The 20,672-nt window shown below is 32.3% G+C and overlaps 1 protein-coding gene across 14 annotated transcripts in view; it reads left to right on the top strand.

Annotated features, from left to right (window-relative positions):
- Nucleotides 1–20,672, top strand: part of LOC140676205 (uncharacterized) — a 229,874-nt gene that overhangs the window by 115,873 nt on the left and 93,329 nt on the right. Inside the window, exon 7 of one of the 14 annotated variants that reach the window (XM_072911043.1) lies at nucleotides 20,017–20,351. The exons of 7 other annotated variants lie outside the window; for them this stretch is intronic. In XM_072911043.1, the coding sequence (XP_072767144.1) occupies nucleotides 20,017–20,294 (278 nt within the window). In that variant the 3' untranslated portion in view covers nucleotides 20,295–20,351. Of the gene's footprint in view, nucleotides 1–1,990; nucleotides 4,562–5,296; nucleotides 5,669–6,062; nucleotides 6,317–13,369; nucleotides 13,912–16,676; nucleotides 17,126–18,920; nucleotides 19,202–20,016; nucleotides 20,352–20,672 lie in introns of those variants that run through there. 6 more of the 14 variants (XM_072911048.1, XM_072911012.1, XM_072911042.1 and 3 more) reach the window with 6 other exon arrangements.

Here is a 20,672-nt window from a genome sequence, read left to right as displayed (position 1 = left end):
TATTTATATATCATGGATATATCTTTCTCTGAAAACACACCTACATAAATTGTTGTTATGAACAATTTTTACAATAAGTTTGATACATATATATTGTTACTTATATTGAAATTATTTTTACAAAAGTACAAATTTATGTATTTACAATATATATTTTATTTATAATTAATTTAAAAATACGTTATCGAATTTGATAGACCCATGCTGTAAACACATATTAGTGTTAAAAAAATTTTCTTCCCCGCCAAAAAATGTCGCGTGTTGAACAAATAAATTATTAGTACAGCTTGGAAAAATGATTTTTGTTCATTACAGATGAGTTATTCACGTGTATGGGGAGCTATATTTCGTTTAAAACAGAGTCAGTGAAATTGGAATATTTTGAAGATCGGCACCATTTTATAATTAACAATTATAGTCATTTAATATCTCCAATTTAATCGTTTCATCTACATCTCATTTTTGTCTTATATTATTTTCATGTTATTAAGCACTTTGACATTTTATCGTTGACATTTGTTAAAAATCATATCTAAGCACGTATTTTCTAACATTCGCTACAAACTAAAATATTAAAAAAACATATAAATGTGTATATAGAATTAAAAACGTAATGAATTATTGACGTAAATCCTGCCCTCTTTTCAATTATATGCAATTAATCTGTGTATTATAATTGCCGCTTCTAATCCCTTATATATATCTCTATCATAAAAGTCTTAGGTTTGGATAAAAAAGCAAATACACGAACTTATATAATAGTTAAAGTAATAAAATCTTTTCTGTGTAAAAGTGCTTTAGAGACACATTTTTTATCACATGCTGCATTAATCGCAAGAGATTGCATTTTTCAAAGCATTGTGCGAGTAGAAAGATAGCTTGGAAGGCGTCCTTGTTCGCATCTTGGAGAATTCTCCGGTTCCACGTAACTATGAAAGAATTTTCTCGCTGACTAGTATTTCTGTTGCAGGTACCAAGTACACGTGTCAATGGTGCGGACGACACTTTGTCTGGCCGTCGAGTCTACGTCTACATCAGAAAATGGCCTGCGGGAAACCGCCCAACTTTCATTGCACCATCTGCGATTACAAGTCGAATTTCAAGGGCAATCTGAAGAGACACCTGTATTGCAAGCACAAGATAGACCTGTATTAACATTCGCGCGATTTTTAACCGATCTTCATGTTCGTTAACTCGTATTTAAAATAAAGTATATTTCTTGCAACATTTCCTATAATAATTTCCTCTCCGATTCTCTAACAATTTCTTTAATTTTTTTTTTTTCCGATGGTTACACGATCGTTCCACATCGTAATTTACCTCGCATTGCTTTCTCTGTAGATTATTCTGTTTCAGATTACAGATATTAAAAGTATTGAGAAGCACGAGAATGGTCGAAGTAAGTACAGGAAATATGCGCAAGAAGACAGTCGCACGTGTGTTAATATTCTTTTTCGAGATCGAAGAAGCGCTTTTCGAGACGACTGGCCGCGTGCGATTACGAATCTTGGAAAAATCGATTTACAATGTAACTTCATCGCTTGCTCCTCGGTGATTCGGAAGCATTCCGAATACGAGAGAGAGAGAGAGAGAGAGAGAGAGAGAGAGAGAGAGAGAGAGAGAGAGAGAGAGAGAGAGAGAGAAAGAGAGAGATAGAGAGGGTGAGAGTGAGCAAATTCCGCGAAACAATTCTCACGCGCGACACTCGAAAAGCGCGGTTTCGCTAGAGATGGATCATCTCGGGGATGACTTCGCGGAGGATCCATTCCCGATTTGCTCAGGGCATGCGCTTCGATGTTGATAGAGATTACTTTGGTTGCATTTCGACGCTTGCTACCTTGATCGCCCGACTCCTCCGACACGGGAGGAGGGAGAGAGAGGCAGAGGGGAGGCAAAAGTGGGCCCTCGCGGGATTCGTCCCAGCCAGGAACGAGGCCCGATCCTCCCGGAACTTCGTGATCGCATTCTTTAACGGGCGCTCTCTTTCCAGATGCGCCCCTCTTTCCGATCGTGAGGCCGCGGCTGCACGTGTGTCCCCGCTGCGGTCAGATGTACTCATGGGCGTCGAACCTCCGGAAACACCTGAAGATGGGCTGCGGCATGGTCACCTTCGAGACGCACTTCTCCTGCCAGTACTGCCCCTACAGATCGAGGATCGAAGCCAGCTTCCTCAAGCACCTACTCTCGGTGCATAACATCAAATAGGCGCCGCGGCGACCGACATCCTCAGTTCTTCCGTAACCGCGATGTCTCTGCGAAAGCAACTCGTCCGTGAGTTTTTCCCGCGATACGAATCGACGCAACGTTGGTGGATTCGATCTCTCTTCTCGCAGGAAATACAGTACTTCACGCTGTGAACTTTTCGAGGATAATCAACTAGTCGGATAATATATATATATATATATCCTATGCGGAGAATGTCCTCCTATAGTTTCACCGTGCCATGTTCTTATCTGATGAAAAGTTCAAGTGGAAACTGACGCGTTGCTTTCTGACGAGGAGTAAGATACTGGCTCGCCTGAATGCTAACCGAGTGCAGCGAGTATGTACAGCGTTTATGTCTGATTGCTTTGAAATCGCTATCCAAGTGTCGACTCTCGAAGAAAACGTAAGACGTCGTGTAGTAGTAATATGACACATCATATCAATGATCTGTATGGTCTTAGTGTCGTACTATAGACTCTGTGTGATGTCGTAGTCGTTGGGGTTCAAGACTTTGCGAGAGCAAGCTGCGACTGTTTTAGTTTATCTAAGTTGCGCTTGCGACATTCGTGGACTTACACATATATCTGTGTATGTGAGCGAGGTTATTTTATTTTACATTATTTTTTAGATCGTAAATGGAGGCTAGGTATTTCTTTCATTTGCAAAATACGTGAAGAAAGTGAAGCTGAGACAGACGTAATTACAGCTAATTGAATGAACAAATTCTAGTCTAATGGCTGTTTCTTTCATAAAATTTCAGCTGCGGTTCGGAGATAATACATAACATGAATATTATTATTATTATTATTATTTTTTTTTTTTTATTTTAGCAGAGAGTGATACGTCTATAAAGAATTTTGCTTAATATTAAGTAAATTATGTGCAATTATAACTACATGTCATATACATTATATATATATAATTATGTTTTGACTTTTAATTGAAAAAGATTCAAGTATACTCGTATCAAGGATAATCAAAATTTTCGTCAAAAGATCTTAGCTTAAGATAATCAGATTTCTAAGTAAGGCTTAATTTCCGATTTAAATGAGAGAATTTTACAAATAAAATTTCGCTGCAGATTTTCTTCTTTGCTCGCGTATTTTTGTCGAAAGAAACTTTTGTTCATTATTGGAGCATTTTTCGATATTACTGTGTATGTTCGTGCGTGTGTATGTGTGTGTGTATAAAGTGTGAAGGGGGGAAGTCTGATTATTATCTAAAGAAACGTGACATTAATATAGTCTCTCTAATTATAGTATGTACCCGCCGGAAGACGTTGAAAAACAGCGATCATCGAAGATTATATATTGATCTTAAAGTCAAAAACCAGTAGATTTAAGAGTGAGCGTAAACTTAAGAAGATGTCGATGGGGAGTCATTTTTTAACGCGATTAGTAATATGTCCTTGTACCGTCGATTATCGTGCATTATAGAGACTGCTCGAGAGATATATAGAGTGCAATTTGACTGTAAATTACGCTAGCTCCAATTACACTTAGCCATGTGGCGTAGCGGATTTTAGAGACGACAGTTACTTACATTTATTGTACGTTCAACGTACCGAGACAATTAAGCGTAATTCCGTGACAGCCAGTAATTTCTTTTACGATAGAGTATACTCACGGTAGGGATAAGCATGCATCCGTGGCCTCTATTACAGTATACACGATTTCATCCAACGTAAACATTGATATATTAGAGCTTTGTACCGCACACCGGTTAATCCTGTGTTTTCGTTTCTGGATTGTTTTTCTACATCGCGCAATAATGAAACGGGAATGAATGATATTATGTAGATCGTAGATTGACTATTGTCAGGTATTCGAAGCGCCATATCGTCCCATTAATCACTCATTTAAATTTGTGGTTAACTTCAACATTTCATAGAGAGAAAATAATACTTCGACATAGTATGCTTCAGCCGATTGAATGTAACGAAGCGTATCTTATACGAAAGCCTCGTAAACAGAAGAAGATACAAGTTTAATAGTTTAAAGAAGAATTACAGAAGCATATCGGAAAACGTAGCAAAAATCAGAACTCTAATCATGCTAGAGAGAGGAAAGTCGTATCAAGGTGCTCGTTACAAAAAGTTTATTATTGTCGCAAAATTTCTCTTATCATGTACGTGAACGATAACACACATATTCGGCAGACAACAGTATTAATAATAGAGACGAATAACGTACGAATCACCTATCTACGAGACACACCGCTAATGTACTTTATCCAATCGATAGATCCGTAGATCGATTGACCCACACATCGCGTCGGCTAAATCGCCCTGCGATTAAGTGTTTGTGTAACGATGTTTCGCATTCGTTTGCTTTCTAAATAAATACCTATGTACATATTCGCAGTCACGAGAATATTCTTCGAACTGCATCCTTTTGTCTTCGTTACATCTACGTTACGGATTTAAATTACTTGCAACTCTCTCTGAGTGTGAAAAAAAAAAATTACAAACTCTTTCAATTTCAGGATCAAAATTCCATCGATACAAAATTTTATTTCTAACATTTTTTTTTATCCTCTTCTAATTTTCTTTTAATTATTGTCGAACGTTCCTCATTAATTTTCACTTGCTATGATTATTGCTATATAATGTTGGTACCTTTAATGGGATTTTCATCATAATTCGAGCTTTATATTATTTTACTTACTTTTTCTTAATTATTACTAATTTTATATATAAATTACTATAGGATCGAAAGTATTATGTAAATTTCAAATTATTTGTTTAAATATTTTATATTACAGATTACGATATCTCTTTCACACATTACTCTTCATTATCTTGTTATAAACAAAATATCCCGTAGATTATTACGATGTATATTTTTTTTTTATGAAGAGCTAACTCATGCGGAGCGAAAAAAAAAAATGAACAGAGACAGTGTGCAGTAGCCCCAGTTTCCGAATATAGGTATGAAATGTACTTTGAAAATGTTTATGTTCATCGCATGCTGTTTAGATGTAATTGTTTTAAGTAAAAACAGATATCGCGCGTCTCGAAATGTTCGAACGATCGCTCTTACAACTTAGATGTCATCGACGCTTACGTGACGAGTTGGCTCTTGTGTTTCAGGTTCACTTTGGGAGGACTATCCGATACTCGGCACGAGCACGGCCAGCAGACCTAACAGTTATGCCGAGCGCAAGTTTAGATATAAACATATGGATCACATCGCGGGTAGGTACAAGTGCTCCAAGTGTGCCAAGTCGTATCGATGGAAGCATCATCTCGTGGAGCACGTCAAGGCCTCATGCGGCCAGAAGAAGGCAGAGTGTTGTCCGTATTGCAGTTATAAGAGCAATCGCAAGTGGAACCTAAAGTCGCACATGAAGAGGATCCACGCGAGCGTATAAAGGGGCGAATTTTCGCAAAACATTATTGGCAGTGTTTCGCAATACATGCTTCGACTTTGATGTTCTTCAATAAAAAATCAATTTACCTCATTCAGATCTCCCGATTATTGCTTTAGTCCAGATATCATTCAATCCGTATCGTTTGTATTTGTAATGCTGTTTACGGAGTTGAAGCGGTGTATAATTTTTTCAGGATATCTACATTTTTTTACGAGCATGGATTTTTAAAGATGCATCGAAAAAAACGGAGTAAACGTATGTGAGTTGCTCCTTCATTATTTGAAACATGAACAAAGTCTTCTTTCTCATAATTACTTTAAATATTTAACAGTGTATTTATTTTTCTTCGTACGATTTTAACAATTTTTTCTATGAAGAATATCGCGCAGATATATCGCGCGAGAAGAAAGCTCCGTCGAATTCGTCCGAGTGTTGAGTCCATGTTACTTTACGTGTGCTTTATTGCCGCTTCTTTCATGTTTCAGAATCATTTGCTTACGAGACCTGTTTACGAAGCACGAGGTATACAATGAAGTCGCGGAGATCTAAACGCGATTCGGAACAGGTGACGAGAGCCATCGAAGCCGTCGCCGGTGGAATGTCTTTAAGGAAGGCTGCGAAGATGTATTCCATATCCAAATCCGTTCTACATCGATACAGCAAGCATGGCATTCCGATGCGAATATTTAACGCGATGCATTACGAGACATATGCGAATTTTTAACGTTCAAAGACAATCATGATTCCTTACAATAATAACTTAAGACAATTCTTTAAGTTTAATGTGATACAAGAAAATTATCAGAAATTCTTTAATGTTAAAATAATGACAGATGATACTTTTTTTTCTCGATCTCAACAATTTCATCCCTTTATCATTTCCTTACTTGAATCAATGAAATTATTAATGTTTGATTTAAATTGTTATCGAATCGTTATTGTTGTTAACAAATATAATTATAATTGAATATCTGATGTAACACTATGATAAGAAATATCAATGAAAAATATTATAATTGCATTTTTGTTATATTTTTTTCAACAGTATTTATAAATATATATCGATAAAGAAAAAATTGATACTATTTCTTTTACGTTGTAGTTTGTAGTTTAAAACAAAAGCTTTTTTCAAGAAAAATAAAATTGTATAAATAATATTGTTTTAAAATTATAGTTTTATATACTTAAATAAGTTACGATATTTTTCATTGATGTTGACGGTTTAGTTGTTGATTCGTACACAAAGCGAATAAAGATAATATTAATACGGAATGTTAAAGAGAATATTAATAAAAATTATTTGCAGAGTTTTATTTCTATAGGTTATACTGTCTCATCCTCGTTTGTGGTACATGTCATCATTTTTCTTTTATTATATGTATAAATGAATAAATTGTTACACTATTAAGAAAATTACAAAACATTTTTTGCAATAAAATAATCTTTTGTATTAAAATGAGAATATTCTTAATAGGAGTTGGATATTCCTATATTGAGAGTTATACATAATTACGCGTAAAAAATATAAAATACAAAGGCTATTTTATACTAAACCTTTATTTCCTGCTATTCTTTTACTTCTTAATGATCTTAAATTATGTCTTATTGGTTTCGAAAGCGATTTTTAGTCTTTCTCATTATGTTATTTTTTTAATTGAAATCTACTTCAGGGGAAAATTAAGTTAATATTATTATCAGAATAAATCACATTTGTACAGGTTTTTGATGCAAATGTGTATATTTTACATTTGTACACAATCTTTATTTATCAAAGATTTATTGGAGTAGATGTTTGACGAATTTTAATTTTATTGCGATTATGAATGTAATATATTTGTTGCAGACAGAAGCTGGTATTATTTGTATTACAAAAAAGGATTTCGTCATCCACAGTTTTTATTTTGACATAAAAAATATATTATTTGATAAAAACACTAAGTTAATTGGGCCCTTTATATGTATCTATTGCTATTTTACAGGGAGAAAGTGCAAATTTCTTGCGTATATGATATCCTTGGATTCTTCCCGTCATTCGATTTCCGATTATGAATAATTTTAATTTAATTTATATTATATTTTTTTTTACAATAAGAATGTATTCAGTTCTGAAAATCCAGTTATGATTATCTTCAGAATTGATGGAACTATTTAACTACAATGTTTATGAGAGACATTCAGTGTAATAACATATGGAGAAGATAAAATACATTATAATACGGAAATATCGAGATAATAATTTTTTAATTATAGCTATGTATCAAAATTGACCAATAATATCACGATATAGAATTTACAATATAAAATTCGCTTTTTAACTGATATTGATTTTTTACTGTATTTTTTACTGCATATTATTTTTATTGCATGTTTTATTTTTTTATTAATTTTGCTTTAATAGATTTTATATATATATATATATATATATATATATATATATATATATATTATTAAAATTAACTGATATTTATAAATTAATTGATAATAGTAAATTTAATATACAAAGATAACAAATGTCAAAACAAACACAATTTTGTTAAAAAAAATAAATAAAATAGATGAAAGATCTTGACAAATTAAATGCCTGGAGTCTTATTAGTCAATATTGATAATAACTTATCGTGACCTCGATATTTTTATAATTAAAATTTTTTTATTATTTTATCCGCACAATATGTTATTAAAGTATTATAGACTTGCTGTGAGACATCTTGTCGTTATTTATATTGGGATTAATATTTTTATATGATTCTAAATGCTTTATTACTCTCCTGTAAGACTATACATATATTGCAATATATATTGCACGATCATCATCTATTAGTTACAATTATAATTAACTGACAAAAGATGGTCGTGCAATATTCGCGATGTAATTCGGCATGAAATGCATCTTTAATGATGTACGCTTGTGCAGAAAGAGTGGCCTTTTCGTTTAACACGATGTGCACCTCCCTCAGAGGCAATCTAAGTGAGACGAGATTTAAACGAGCAGATCCAGCTAGATTCTAGACACGGTCGAGGAACTCACCCTGCTCTATCCGCACGCTCTATGCACGAATTCGCGAGGAAGAGTCGTGGCCGTGTTCACGAACGTGAACTTCTTTTCTAATCGGTTGCTTCCGTGTTTTTTTGTTTTCCAGATGCGCGCGCGGCAGGCATAAATTGTCTAAGGGTTACTTACCCGTGTAAGAATTGTGGCAAGATCTACAACTATTACTCCAGCCTGGCCAGGCATCTAAAGCACGAATGCGGCGTGGAGCCCAAGTTTCTCTGCCCCCTGTGCCCTTATAGAACGAAACACAAGTCAAGCCTGAACACTCACCTAAATGGCAGGCACATGAAGCTGTTGAACGACCTCTACACTTTGCCCAACGGCAACAAGGTATCTTCAAAGGATGCCGGGAATTGAATCGCATTAACAACTGCGCGCTGGCGGTACTCTAAGTATTACACGTCTGATATTTAGATGCTCCATACCAGGTGATTCAGAATTCGCTATCTTTGCGTAGAAATACAAGACAGACAAACAAGCTTATTTCTTTTTTATAATTATATAACACTAATTATAAATATAAATTTTTTTATAGTGATTTGATTTTATATATATATATATATACATATATATGTATGATCAAAATTATTAAAACAAATTTTTATTGTAAAACTATAAATATATTATATTAAATATATTATATTAAGTATATTATATTAATATCATATAATAATATAATATAAATTAATATATTAATATGTTATATTAAATATATATTATATTTATTTTGTTATTATATTAAAATAATGTTATTTCTCTGTATACATGTAATACAATGGCCGAACCGAGTACACATATTTATTACGATTTTGTTTAGTGTCATCTCCAATCATTCCTCGAGCAGAGAACGCCAGGATACCGCTAACGAGCGTTTGTTTTTCAACGACATACTAATAGGCTATATTTTTATAAGCAATAATAATTCCATCGTTAATTGGTAAGATGTTCTGACATACATGTATGAAAACACACAGTACCGGAACTTTGTTGACAGCTCTGTATTTTTTGAAAAAGACAAACGCATTCTCTGTGCTGCATTTTATAATACATTATCATGTCTTTGATATATAAAGAGTCATATCGTTAGAAAAGGAAAAAAATCATAGCCTGACTTTTAATCAGATGTATATAAATATCAGTGCATTTATGATTAATTATAATTTTTTTTATTTGCATTTATTTTCTTTCTTATATATTTAAATTTAATTCATTAATAAAGACACTAACTATAAATGTGAAAAAAGCGCACAGGATACATAACAATTGTTTTGCAACGTACAAACTATATATATAATTTTTTCAAGATTTTTTTGGATAAAAAGAAAAAAATATTTATAAAAACATGAGATTATTTTAAATTGTAAGTGCATGTAAATGCTTACTTTTGCTTCTTTGTATTCGACAGATTTCTATAAACAAAAAATTTAATTTTACGTAAAAAAGATGGATTTATGTATGTAAGATACAAGTGTGTCATATCACGCTTAAGTCAGTTGAGAAAGCAACAATATATCCATTACCAAAGTTAAATGTTAACGATATAGAGAGAAGTAGAAGAAAACAAGTTAATGCACGTAATTAATTTATATATCCAAAAATATTTAATTGTTTACGTTGACTTAAAAATATAAATGCTAATATTTACATGTAGTATATTTAAATTATATTTAAATTTATTGTTAACAGAGTTGTATGTATAGCTAAATAATAATGCTAATAAATAACAAGAAGATACGAACAAGTTTGTAATATCATTCACATACGACTGACAATAAAGAAGACATAGGAATTGCGCTGCACAGTGTGAATAAGCGTATAATACTTTTCGCTATACGTTCAATATTTTGAAACATAATAATTATGAATGTACGTAATAGTATATATCGCTTATTATGACGCGATATGAAACATTATGACAGATATAACTATTTACTTTAATAAAAATTCTGATAAATCCGTTTCTTCTTGTATTTGTAGTTTCCTTAAGTTAGAAAAAAATTGCTTATATATATATATATATATATATATATATATATATATATATATATATATATATTATAACTCGGTTTAATATGTAAAGATTTAAATAAATCAGATTTTTTATAATATAATATTATGAAAATATTGAAAATATTTTTTCCTCGTCATAGAGGTATAGAAGATATATAGAATAGTGCAATTATTTAGATAAATAAAATAAGGTTTGATTTATAAGTGTACAGTTGACTGATAATACTGTTCTTTCGATAGCAAATATTTGAAGAATTTATCAAGTAATCGAGAGCTAAGTGATTGTTGTAAATAATAAATATAATAAATATAAAGCACACACACATCTATAATATCGCGCGAATTAATGTACTTTCCCATTAATATTTCTAATTTTTAGGATTGATCAATGATTTTAATACTCGACATGCATTATTTGTCGATCGAATATTATCCCTGAAAAGATTAATATAAAACTTTAACAATTTTTTAATAATATTCTCAAACCTTTGTTATATTTTCTTTACTTCATTTATGACCGAAAATATTTTTCGATAAAGAACATGAGAATCGTGGAATAAAATAAAATAGAATAGAATAAAAATTGCTTCGAATAAACGACCGTTTGGAAATTTTACTCACAGTTGTCGCTGTCAAAAAAATATCCACGAAGACGTTTTGATCGCAACGGGTCTGCGATTTGTATGCATAATAAATACGCAGATTTTGCTGTCTAACAATCACATGAACCCTTTCAGAGTGGCGTTTCGCCGCTACGGAGGAGATCGATCCCCTGTCGCTGATTGCGCAACAGAACAACGACAAGACGGATGATAGGCGAATGACGTCGAAAGGCTTCCGGTGTCCTCGTTGCGGGCGATGCTACAAGGTCAAGAGGTCACTGCGCCGGCACATCATGGTGGAGTGTGGCAAGGCACCCATGCACAAATGCCCTTATTGTCAACACCGCAGCAAGTACAGGACCAGTATATCGAAGCACGTCATCCATATTCATCCGAATCTACCATATCCGTAGTTGATTAATCATCGATTGGGGACAAATTCTCTACTTTTTTTTCGTAAATATTACCTTTACACAGTCAGCATCAAATGAGTTCTGCTTTATCTGAATATTATTCTTGACCTCTAAGAAGGTCAAGAATATAGACATTTTCCGTCGCTCGTTATTTATTAAAAAGTTATAAACAAAAAAAGTTTAATGAATTTTTCGGAATTTTTGCACGTGGCCACGCGTATGCGTGTAGTAACTGGCTACACACGTGTGTGTGTGTGTGTGTGTGTGTAAAAATTACAAATAATTCGTGAAAACCTTCTGTGTAATAACTTTTTAATAAATAACGAGCGACGGAAAATGTCTATATACTTGATCTTTTTAGAGATCAAGAATAACATTCAGATAAAGCAGAACTTATTTGGCGTTGACTGAGTAAAAATAAACATTTATTTTTTTTTTTTTATTTATTTATCCGATTATAGGTTTCACGCAGTCTACGTCGAAGACAATGCGGTTGTTGAAATCGATCATTCATCGAATCTTTTTATTGTCCTTCATTTTATTATACGTTATATGTCGTATGTAATTGTTATATTGTAATATAATTTTATATATTTATTTATTTTAAAATCAATTAAGTTCAATATCGTATTTTTATATTAATTAACTTCAATAAATGAATGTTTCCTGTCTTTTTAAATGTGTCTCTTTGTTATATTGCCAAGTGTAGGCCAGTATTATTGTCTGATATGTATTTTTTCTTTTAAGACGATATATAAATTTAATAATTGATTCACTTTTTTATAAATATTGCGTTTCGATTTTTCGTTCAACAAAAATTGTTTATTTAGTCACTTTTATTGTATGAAGTCATGTATACAACAAGATAAGAATTTCAATCATTAGTTTCGCGAAAGATGTAATATTTAATTATATAATGTATGGAAACTACATGACAGTATGTAAATTGTGTGGAAAGCACTGTAAATAAAACCCATCTCAGAAATAAGAGAGTTAAAAGGTTTAAAAATATGACAAATCAGAGACTTGTTTCAATTAAAACAATTGACTATTATATAAATCGTTCATAACAATTGCTTATAAATTATTTTCTGATCTTAACAATATGCATTTCGAGGAAAATGTTTGTTGATATTATTCTTTTTTTGTCGCTGTTGGACCATTAAAAAATTTGTAGAAAATATGTCAAAGTATGTCGTTACTCAAATTTTTTACTATGTATTTAGGAAAATAATGAGGAATTATACGAATAATCGACATAGATAGAACAAAGTGGAGTGAGTATAGAACAAATTCTAAATAAATTTATTTCAAGCACATTTTCTCTGTGTTAAAGAAATTTTATTCATAGAGAGAATGTGTAGTTGTGTCCGCATGTTCACGGTATTCTGTATTACACTTTTCAGGCGCGCGCAGCAGGTCATCGTTTCTCGTGTTTATAGCTATCTGTCTACACGTATACATTCTTCCTGCTATTATTCTTCGGTAATGCTCTGCGATTCAATACCTACCGCGGTATTGCTCGCTTTGTTTTCAATTATTTATCTATGCTTCAATCAGATCGTGAACGGATTTTGACAGCGAGGCTCGTCTTATTTAGAGATGTGAAGCGCGGATGATTAACGACCTGTTTTTTTGCCTATTAAATTGTGAGGGCGAAAAAGTCATACCAGGATATTCTTCCGATATTAATAAAGTGCTCTTCGTGATTGCAGGTTACATGAAGGTGAACTATTATGTGACACGAACGATGAAAGATCGGCGCCGATGTCGTGGCCAAGGTCGCTTCGTCTGTAACAACTGTAATCGCCGGTATCATCAGATGAAAAACCTGAGGAGGCATGTGACGAACGAATGCGGCAAACAGCCGATGCATCAATGCTCCTACTGTCCGTACAGGGCGACCTACAAGTCTTACCTTCAAGTGCACATGATGAAGCACACCAGACAGGGCTTCATACCTCGTTCGACTGTCCTTAAACATCAGGATCCATGAGAGACCTCTCAACCTGTTAAGTAACGTCGATCCGCGGCTCGAAGTTGCTTACTAGATTCTTTGAGAAGATCGTCCCGAGCAAAAATGGATTGTAATTTACATCATCATCATGATTATACAGCCAAATAACCTGTGACAGGCTATTTTCTCCGAAAAACTATTGGAGATATGGACTTGAATTTTTTTTACATTAAATGGCACATGAGGGCTGATTACTTGGCGCGTAGGAAAATTTTTTCGGGGGACTTCTAAGGGGACAAAAAGAAGAGACCCCTTATTTTTTCAATTGAATGGGGTACATTTTTTTAAATATTCGAGTAGCTTTCCTCAAGTTAACAACATTTACTTGAAACATTTTTTTTTTTATTTTTACTGTTAAGGAGTTATGAAAGATTTCAATTTGATTTACAAGATACATTTATTGATGTACTCTTAAGTTATTTCAACTTTGTTGTATGTTATACGTTCAACCTTAAAATAACTTAGGGTACATCAATAAATGTATCCTGTAAATTCAAAATAAGGCATCTTCTTTTTATCCCTCTAAAAGTCCCCCCAAAAAATTTTCCTACGCGCCAAGTAATCAGCCCCCATGTACCATTTAATGTAAAACAAAATTCAAGTCTATATCTCCAATAGTTTCGGAGAAAATGCCCTGTCACAGGTTATTTGACCCACACATTTGTGTATCTTAATATAATTATATGAGCTTAATAGAATTATGTCGCATCAAATTTTCAAAATTATTACATGTGATTATATAAAATTATGTTAAATCTTTTCATAATTGATTATGTATATTTATATTTGCTCATATTATTTCATTCATTTTTTCTTGGGATGACACTTCTGAAGAACATTTCCAAATAATTTTTTTAAGATAAACCATCTGTGAATTCTTTAGAATGTGGAGAACTTGGAATTCTTCTGAAAAAAACGCGTTTTAGAAAAGATATATGACATGTGCATAAAATTTATGATATATCTTTTTTTTTATCATTCATTCGTTCGCTAAGCATTCCATATTTAAATTGCTGTGCTAAGATTAATATCCATTAAGAATATTACTTAGTTAGATCTATGACTCTGAACTCTGCTTTAATAAAGCCTGCATTCATTTTAAGACTGAAATTTTATGCAATTTACCTTTTTGAATCCTTTCGTTTTCTTTATTTTTCTTCTTTCATTCTTCCTCTTTACTCATGTTTTATAGTTTTTAAGTCTCAAATTCTTAAATTGATAAATTAAAAAGTATTGAATATAAATAAAAACATATTATAAATTAAATATAACAAATAAAAAAAAGAAATAAATAACTCTTAATCAGTAACTATCACGACGAAGGTAAGTCGGGTTTATTTTTGCAAAAATCCATAATTGTTATTATTGTCTAAATATGACAAATTATATTTACGTTCACCTAAACACGATTTAGAAGACGATGGAATAATGCGAGATAGAATCTCGCGAAAAGAGCCTATCTTCGACCAGAAGATAGAGAGAGAAGAGAGAAGCGGAGTCACGAACCTTCATGTTGTTAATGACGCGTACTAACCATCGGCAAATCTTTTTCTGTTTCAGTTGATCCGAAAAATGTTGCAACGTTCAAGCATACCTGCGTTGTCTGCGGCAAGGCTTACAAGCACAAACACCACTTGAAGCGTCATCACGATTTCGAGTGCGGAGTCGACCCCAAATTCAAGTGCGCCTTTTGTCCGCATAGGACCAGATACAAAGACAGCTTGACAAAACACATGTTGGCGCGACATCAACAAGCATTTCTGGAGCAACATTCGGTATACGGCGGTCATCAACAGGTTTTTGAGGCACCTGCCGATATCGAAGTGAGTTTTCACGCACAAGGGACTAATGTGTTCAATGCTTATGCCGATTTCACGCAGAATCTTTAACTTGATTGACTTAGATAGCGGTTGGAGGTGATTAGGAAAATATTATAAAAATAATTTTAGCATTATACATGACGATAGTCATAAACTGAATCTTTAGATAACGCTTTTATATTGTATATTGTTGCTGTTGGTTAATTTATGAACAATTATAAAATTATTTTTGCGATTGTATAATTATAATTTTATAATTACATATATTGTTATTTCGAGACATTAAAAAATTTGATTACTTCTAATATTTGATAAATTATAAAAATAATCCAAATTCCCCAATAAATTTCTAAAATAAATGACTAGTAAAAAATGTAATTTGATGTATGTATAAATATAAAATTGAACATTTGTATAATAACAATAAAAAAAATTCATTATTTATAAATAAAAATATTTATGAATAAAAATTTTTTTTCTTGTGTGATATTTTCTTAAACTATTTTAGTATTAGCAATTAAATTAAATTAAAATAATATTGTATTAATTCAATATAATTTATAATATATTATTCTATTAATTATGCAACGTCTCTACAGAAATATTTCAATAGCAACATATATTTTTTGTACTTTTTAAATAAATATTAAATTTACTTTTTATTCATATCATAATTTTTATATTCAAAAAAATCAATCTTAGAAGATTGATATCAAAGTTTTATCATTATAAAATAAATATAATTACATTGTTAGATATAATTTAATTAATTTAACATGACTTTTGTATAATATTGTTATTTTTAATTATGATAAAATATATATATATATATATATATATATATATTTATAAAATATGTACATATATATATTTATAATAATTCAAATTTTTTGCTATTATTAAAATAAACTTAAAATAAATTCCATTCTCTCTTCCTGATCTTCTGTCTTTCCTTTTATTAATATAGGAAATATATCTTTAAAAAATTATGTATGTACCTGTACATATGTCTACTATTAAGGATTGTGATTTTATATGCACATTATGTCTTTTACCTTATCTCTTATCATACATCCATCTCAGTTGCGTTCCGAAGTATTAACCGACGTCGCTTGTGCGAGTTAAATTTCAAGTCGATATCATCGACGCTAATTAAGCTTCATCTCTTCTCTTCTTGATTCGTAGGTACGACATACAGTTCGGCCAATTGGACGATACCCACCTTACCGTCAACGTCGCGAATCGCGATGTACACGAGACGCCTTCGCTCGATGACCACGGAAAGTGGCGGATGTGGTTCGGGGCCTCGTAAGTATCTCTGCAACGATTGCAGCCGGACATTCGCCCTGAAAGCCTCATTGCTGCGCCACAAAGCATTCGAATGCAACAAGGGCCGGCAACCGTACGAGCGACAATCTCAAGAGGATTACGAGAAATCGAGAAAGACAAAGAAGAAGCATGTGTGCGGCAGGTGCAATCGTGTATATGCGTTTTTCACGTCATTGTGGCGACATCAGAAGTATGAATGCGGAGTGGAGCCGAAATTCATTTGTCCCATCTGCAAGGGTCGATTTGCTCAGAAGAGTAATCTGGACCGTCACGTTCGATCGAAGCATTAAACTGCGCTTATTGTTTTTTGATTATTCTCCAATTGCCTTTCAATAGTTTTAACATGTGCTCTGCATTAATGTGCATCGATTAATATTCACTGATTCAAGTCAAAGTCGACTCGAGTCTTCACGATTAGTGCAGAGTTTAGGTATCATGTTCTTGTGTTACATTAATTCTCATGGTTTAAGAAATTTTAGAGCGAGAGAATTTATATAATTATAATTGTAAAATTATATAATTTCTAAGAAATAAATATGAACATTAAAATTTATCTAATAATCAATCTGCGATGGATAATTAAGAATTGTAATTTGCATTTCCTTAGATTTATCTTTTTGTAAATAATGAACGAAAAGAATGAATTATTTATTCCTAATTTCTTACGTTTTTCTTTATTAATGCAATAATAACGTTATATTTTGTAATACAATTGTTTTCTTATTTTTAGCCGTTAATCGTATCAATTTTATTTATATTATGCATTATCTCTTTAAATTTTGATTTTTAATAATCCGACTTTAATTTTTAATAATAATAATATCTCTATAACTTTTTTAATATTTAATTATTCCATCTGTATGTCACTGCTCGTCTTTCACAGATTTTTCTATAGTTTTAATAAAACGTGCTAATATAATCTTTATAATAAATTTATTATGTTATAAATATTTTAATTTTACATATAAACGTGGTATATTTCAACATTTACTTGTGTTATTTTTCTTTGAGCGTATACTATAAAGTATACGTTTGTTTTATGTATAAACATAAAATAAAATAGAAAGCTCCTTCCTGCGACAAATTATAAAATTATTTAGCGTGTTCAGAGAAATATACTGATCATGTTTAAGTTAATTATTGTCGTTTGTCGCTTAAGTTAAATAATAATAAAATCAAGTGTACAAATGTGATTTGTACTATTTTAATGTAGCTGAAGAGACAAATAAATGTTGAAATATTTCACATTTATACATAAAATTGATAACAAAATAAACGATACTTTTTCAATAAACTATTATTTATTACGTCACTGTCTGTATAGACCTTCTACAGATTTTGTATAAATTCATTTAATTTGTCGTGCGCAAGAAGTGGAAATATATATAGTTTCGATCGTCTGTGTTAACTGAACTAACTTATGATACAATAATAAGATACTATTAATTAGGAATAGACTAATATAGGCAATATATTAATTATTTTACTGTTTGATAAGCCGACCAAAAAAAACCTAAAATTCTTTTCTTTTATGCGTTTGTAACATACTTTTATTTGTCAAACCAAAGAAAAAAATTTCTTGATGACACGCCTAGTATTTGATTACCAGTTAATTATACATATTTAGATAACGTATTTAGATTAGTTGTATATAAAATGTAATGAAATAAATTCAATTCAACCAACAGAGAGAGAATGAGAAATCCCTTATATAATAAATTATATAATAATTATCTGTTCCTTGTGACACACACGCAGGGAGAGATATTCTTCTGCTCCGACAAATCTGCGGAGATTACGTGTACGCGTGTATTCTCACGTTCATCGTCTTTTATTATACTCTTGATATAATATAACACATGCGTTATCCCAACGTGCGTAACGTTAACGTGCGGTTGGGAGAACCTAATAAAGTGTTCGCGTGTGCGAGAAGTTACGTCACATCGTGCATGTAAATGATCTTGTCCTTCAGCGTGTACTTCAAGGTACCTATCCTGTCTTCGGTCTCGACTCAAACGAGTCGGCTTTTCCCAGTTGCGTCTTGCACGGGAGCGCGAAAGTGCGTAATAATACTCTAACACTGTCCTCTCTCCTTTGCAGGGAACGCATACAGAGTGAAGGACGGATTTCAGGATTATTCGACGTCGTCGTCGCTAATGTGCCCCCAGTGTGGACGAACGTACAAAATGAAACGCAACCTGAAGACACACATGAAGTTTGAATGCGGCGGTCAGAGGAATTTCAAGTGCCACGTGTGCCCGTCAAAGTACACGCAGAACATTAGTCTACGTCGTCATCTTCTGCAGCGACACAATATCTATCTGCCGCCAAAGTTTTCGGTACCTAAACGCATCTTTGCCAAATAACCATAATTCAGTTATAATAGGAGCGGAATTCTTGGCTTGAATACCGGATAAACTGCAATGATCGATAATTTATATAGTTCCTTCAGATTTTGGTGCGAAGAACGTTTCTCGCCAATGATGTTTTGACAAATATTCGATGAATAAAAAATTTAGGAAATTGATTTATATGCGAGTTGATATGTACTCATAAAGTAGAAGAAGTATGAATATTGATTAAAAGGTATATAAGAGAGATGTACAGTTAAGAATATATTACTTTATTAGATTCTCTGAAATAACTGCTTTATATATTTTTTTTATTTAAACATTTATACACTGAGTTTAAGACTTTTTTGTAGATTTAAGCTTGAGTTTAGATATTAATGCTTATTGTTTCAATTGACATTTACAGAACAAAAATGCAATTCTTTTATGTAAATGTAAAGCGTCAAAGAAAGATGCTCAAATATCTCATTAATGTTCACGTATTGCAAGGTGATAAATTTTTAATATATATATTTCAATTTATCAATATATGAATCGCTAAAAAATTAACTAATAAATAGGTTGCGAGAATCTCGGAAACTATAAAATGTATAACAAAATATTGATTAGTGCAATTACTTGAGAGATGTTTCTTTTAAAAAATGTGTAATATATATATCTAACACGAAATAAACTTTTGATAGATGACGGTGTACACTTAGCCTCCCTTCCCCACCCCGCCTTCACCTTTAAAGGAAAGGATATTGGCGCCAGAGGAAAATACTTCTACACGTTATTAATGTTGTTTCAAGAGACTAATGATTGCGTTTATGGCCAATACTAACCGTCTAATTCCTCTTTTGCAGATTTGTCATCGCTCGCATCGCGACGTTTTATAGACGAGTTCTCCAAGAGGAACCGAGTCTTCAATTGTCATCAGTGCGATAGATCGTATCAAATGAGGCACAACCTGGTGAAGCACTTGAGATTCGAATGCGGCGGACAGAAGCACTTTGCGTGCCTATTGTGCCCCTCTAGATACACCCAGAACGGCAAATTGCGACAGCACATGCTGAACACCCACAACATTTTCGTGCCTCCGCGAAAAGCCTGGAGATCCAGATACATGTCGACGCGTAATTAACCGTCCCAATTCAGTAATAATGATAAATGGGCATAAGTGTCCCAGTACAAAAGCCATTTGCGCACTAGCTTGTTTATTATACCTATTTATTATATAATTATTATTATAAACTAGAAAAGAAAACGATAAATGATTGCGATTGATTCAAATAAAGTGCGACGAATTAAATCTGTTTATGAAATTCGATGTTGATGTAAAACAAAAATACATTTATTGTATAAAAGATTTTTATCGGTATATCGTTGACGTAGAAAAACTAACAAGACACTCTATTGTTAGTAAGCTTTATTTTTGTAACAGAGGCTGATGGATTAGCGGCATGAATACTCTCCTTATGTAATCCTTCGTCTTTCTCAGAGTTCCAATGAGATTTTTCCA

The sequence above is a fragment of the Anoplolepis gracilipes genome, chromosome 2 (genome assembly GCF_047496725.1).
Source record: "Anoplolepis gracilipes chromosome 2, ASM4749672v1, whole genome shotgun sequence".
Lineage (NCBI taxonomy): Eukaryota > Metazoa > Arthropoda > Insecta > Hymenoptera > Formicidae > Anoplolepis > Anoplolepis gracilipes.
The sequence above is the reverse complement of the archived record's forward strand: the minus strand, read 5'-3'. Positions and strand labels throughout refer to the sequence as shown.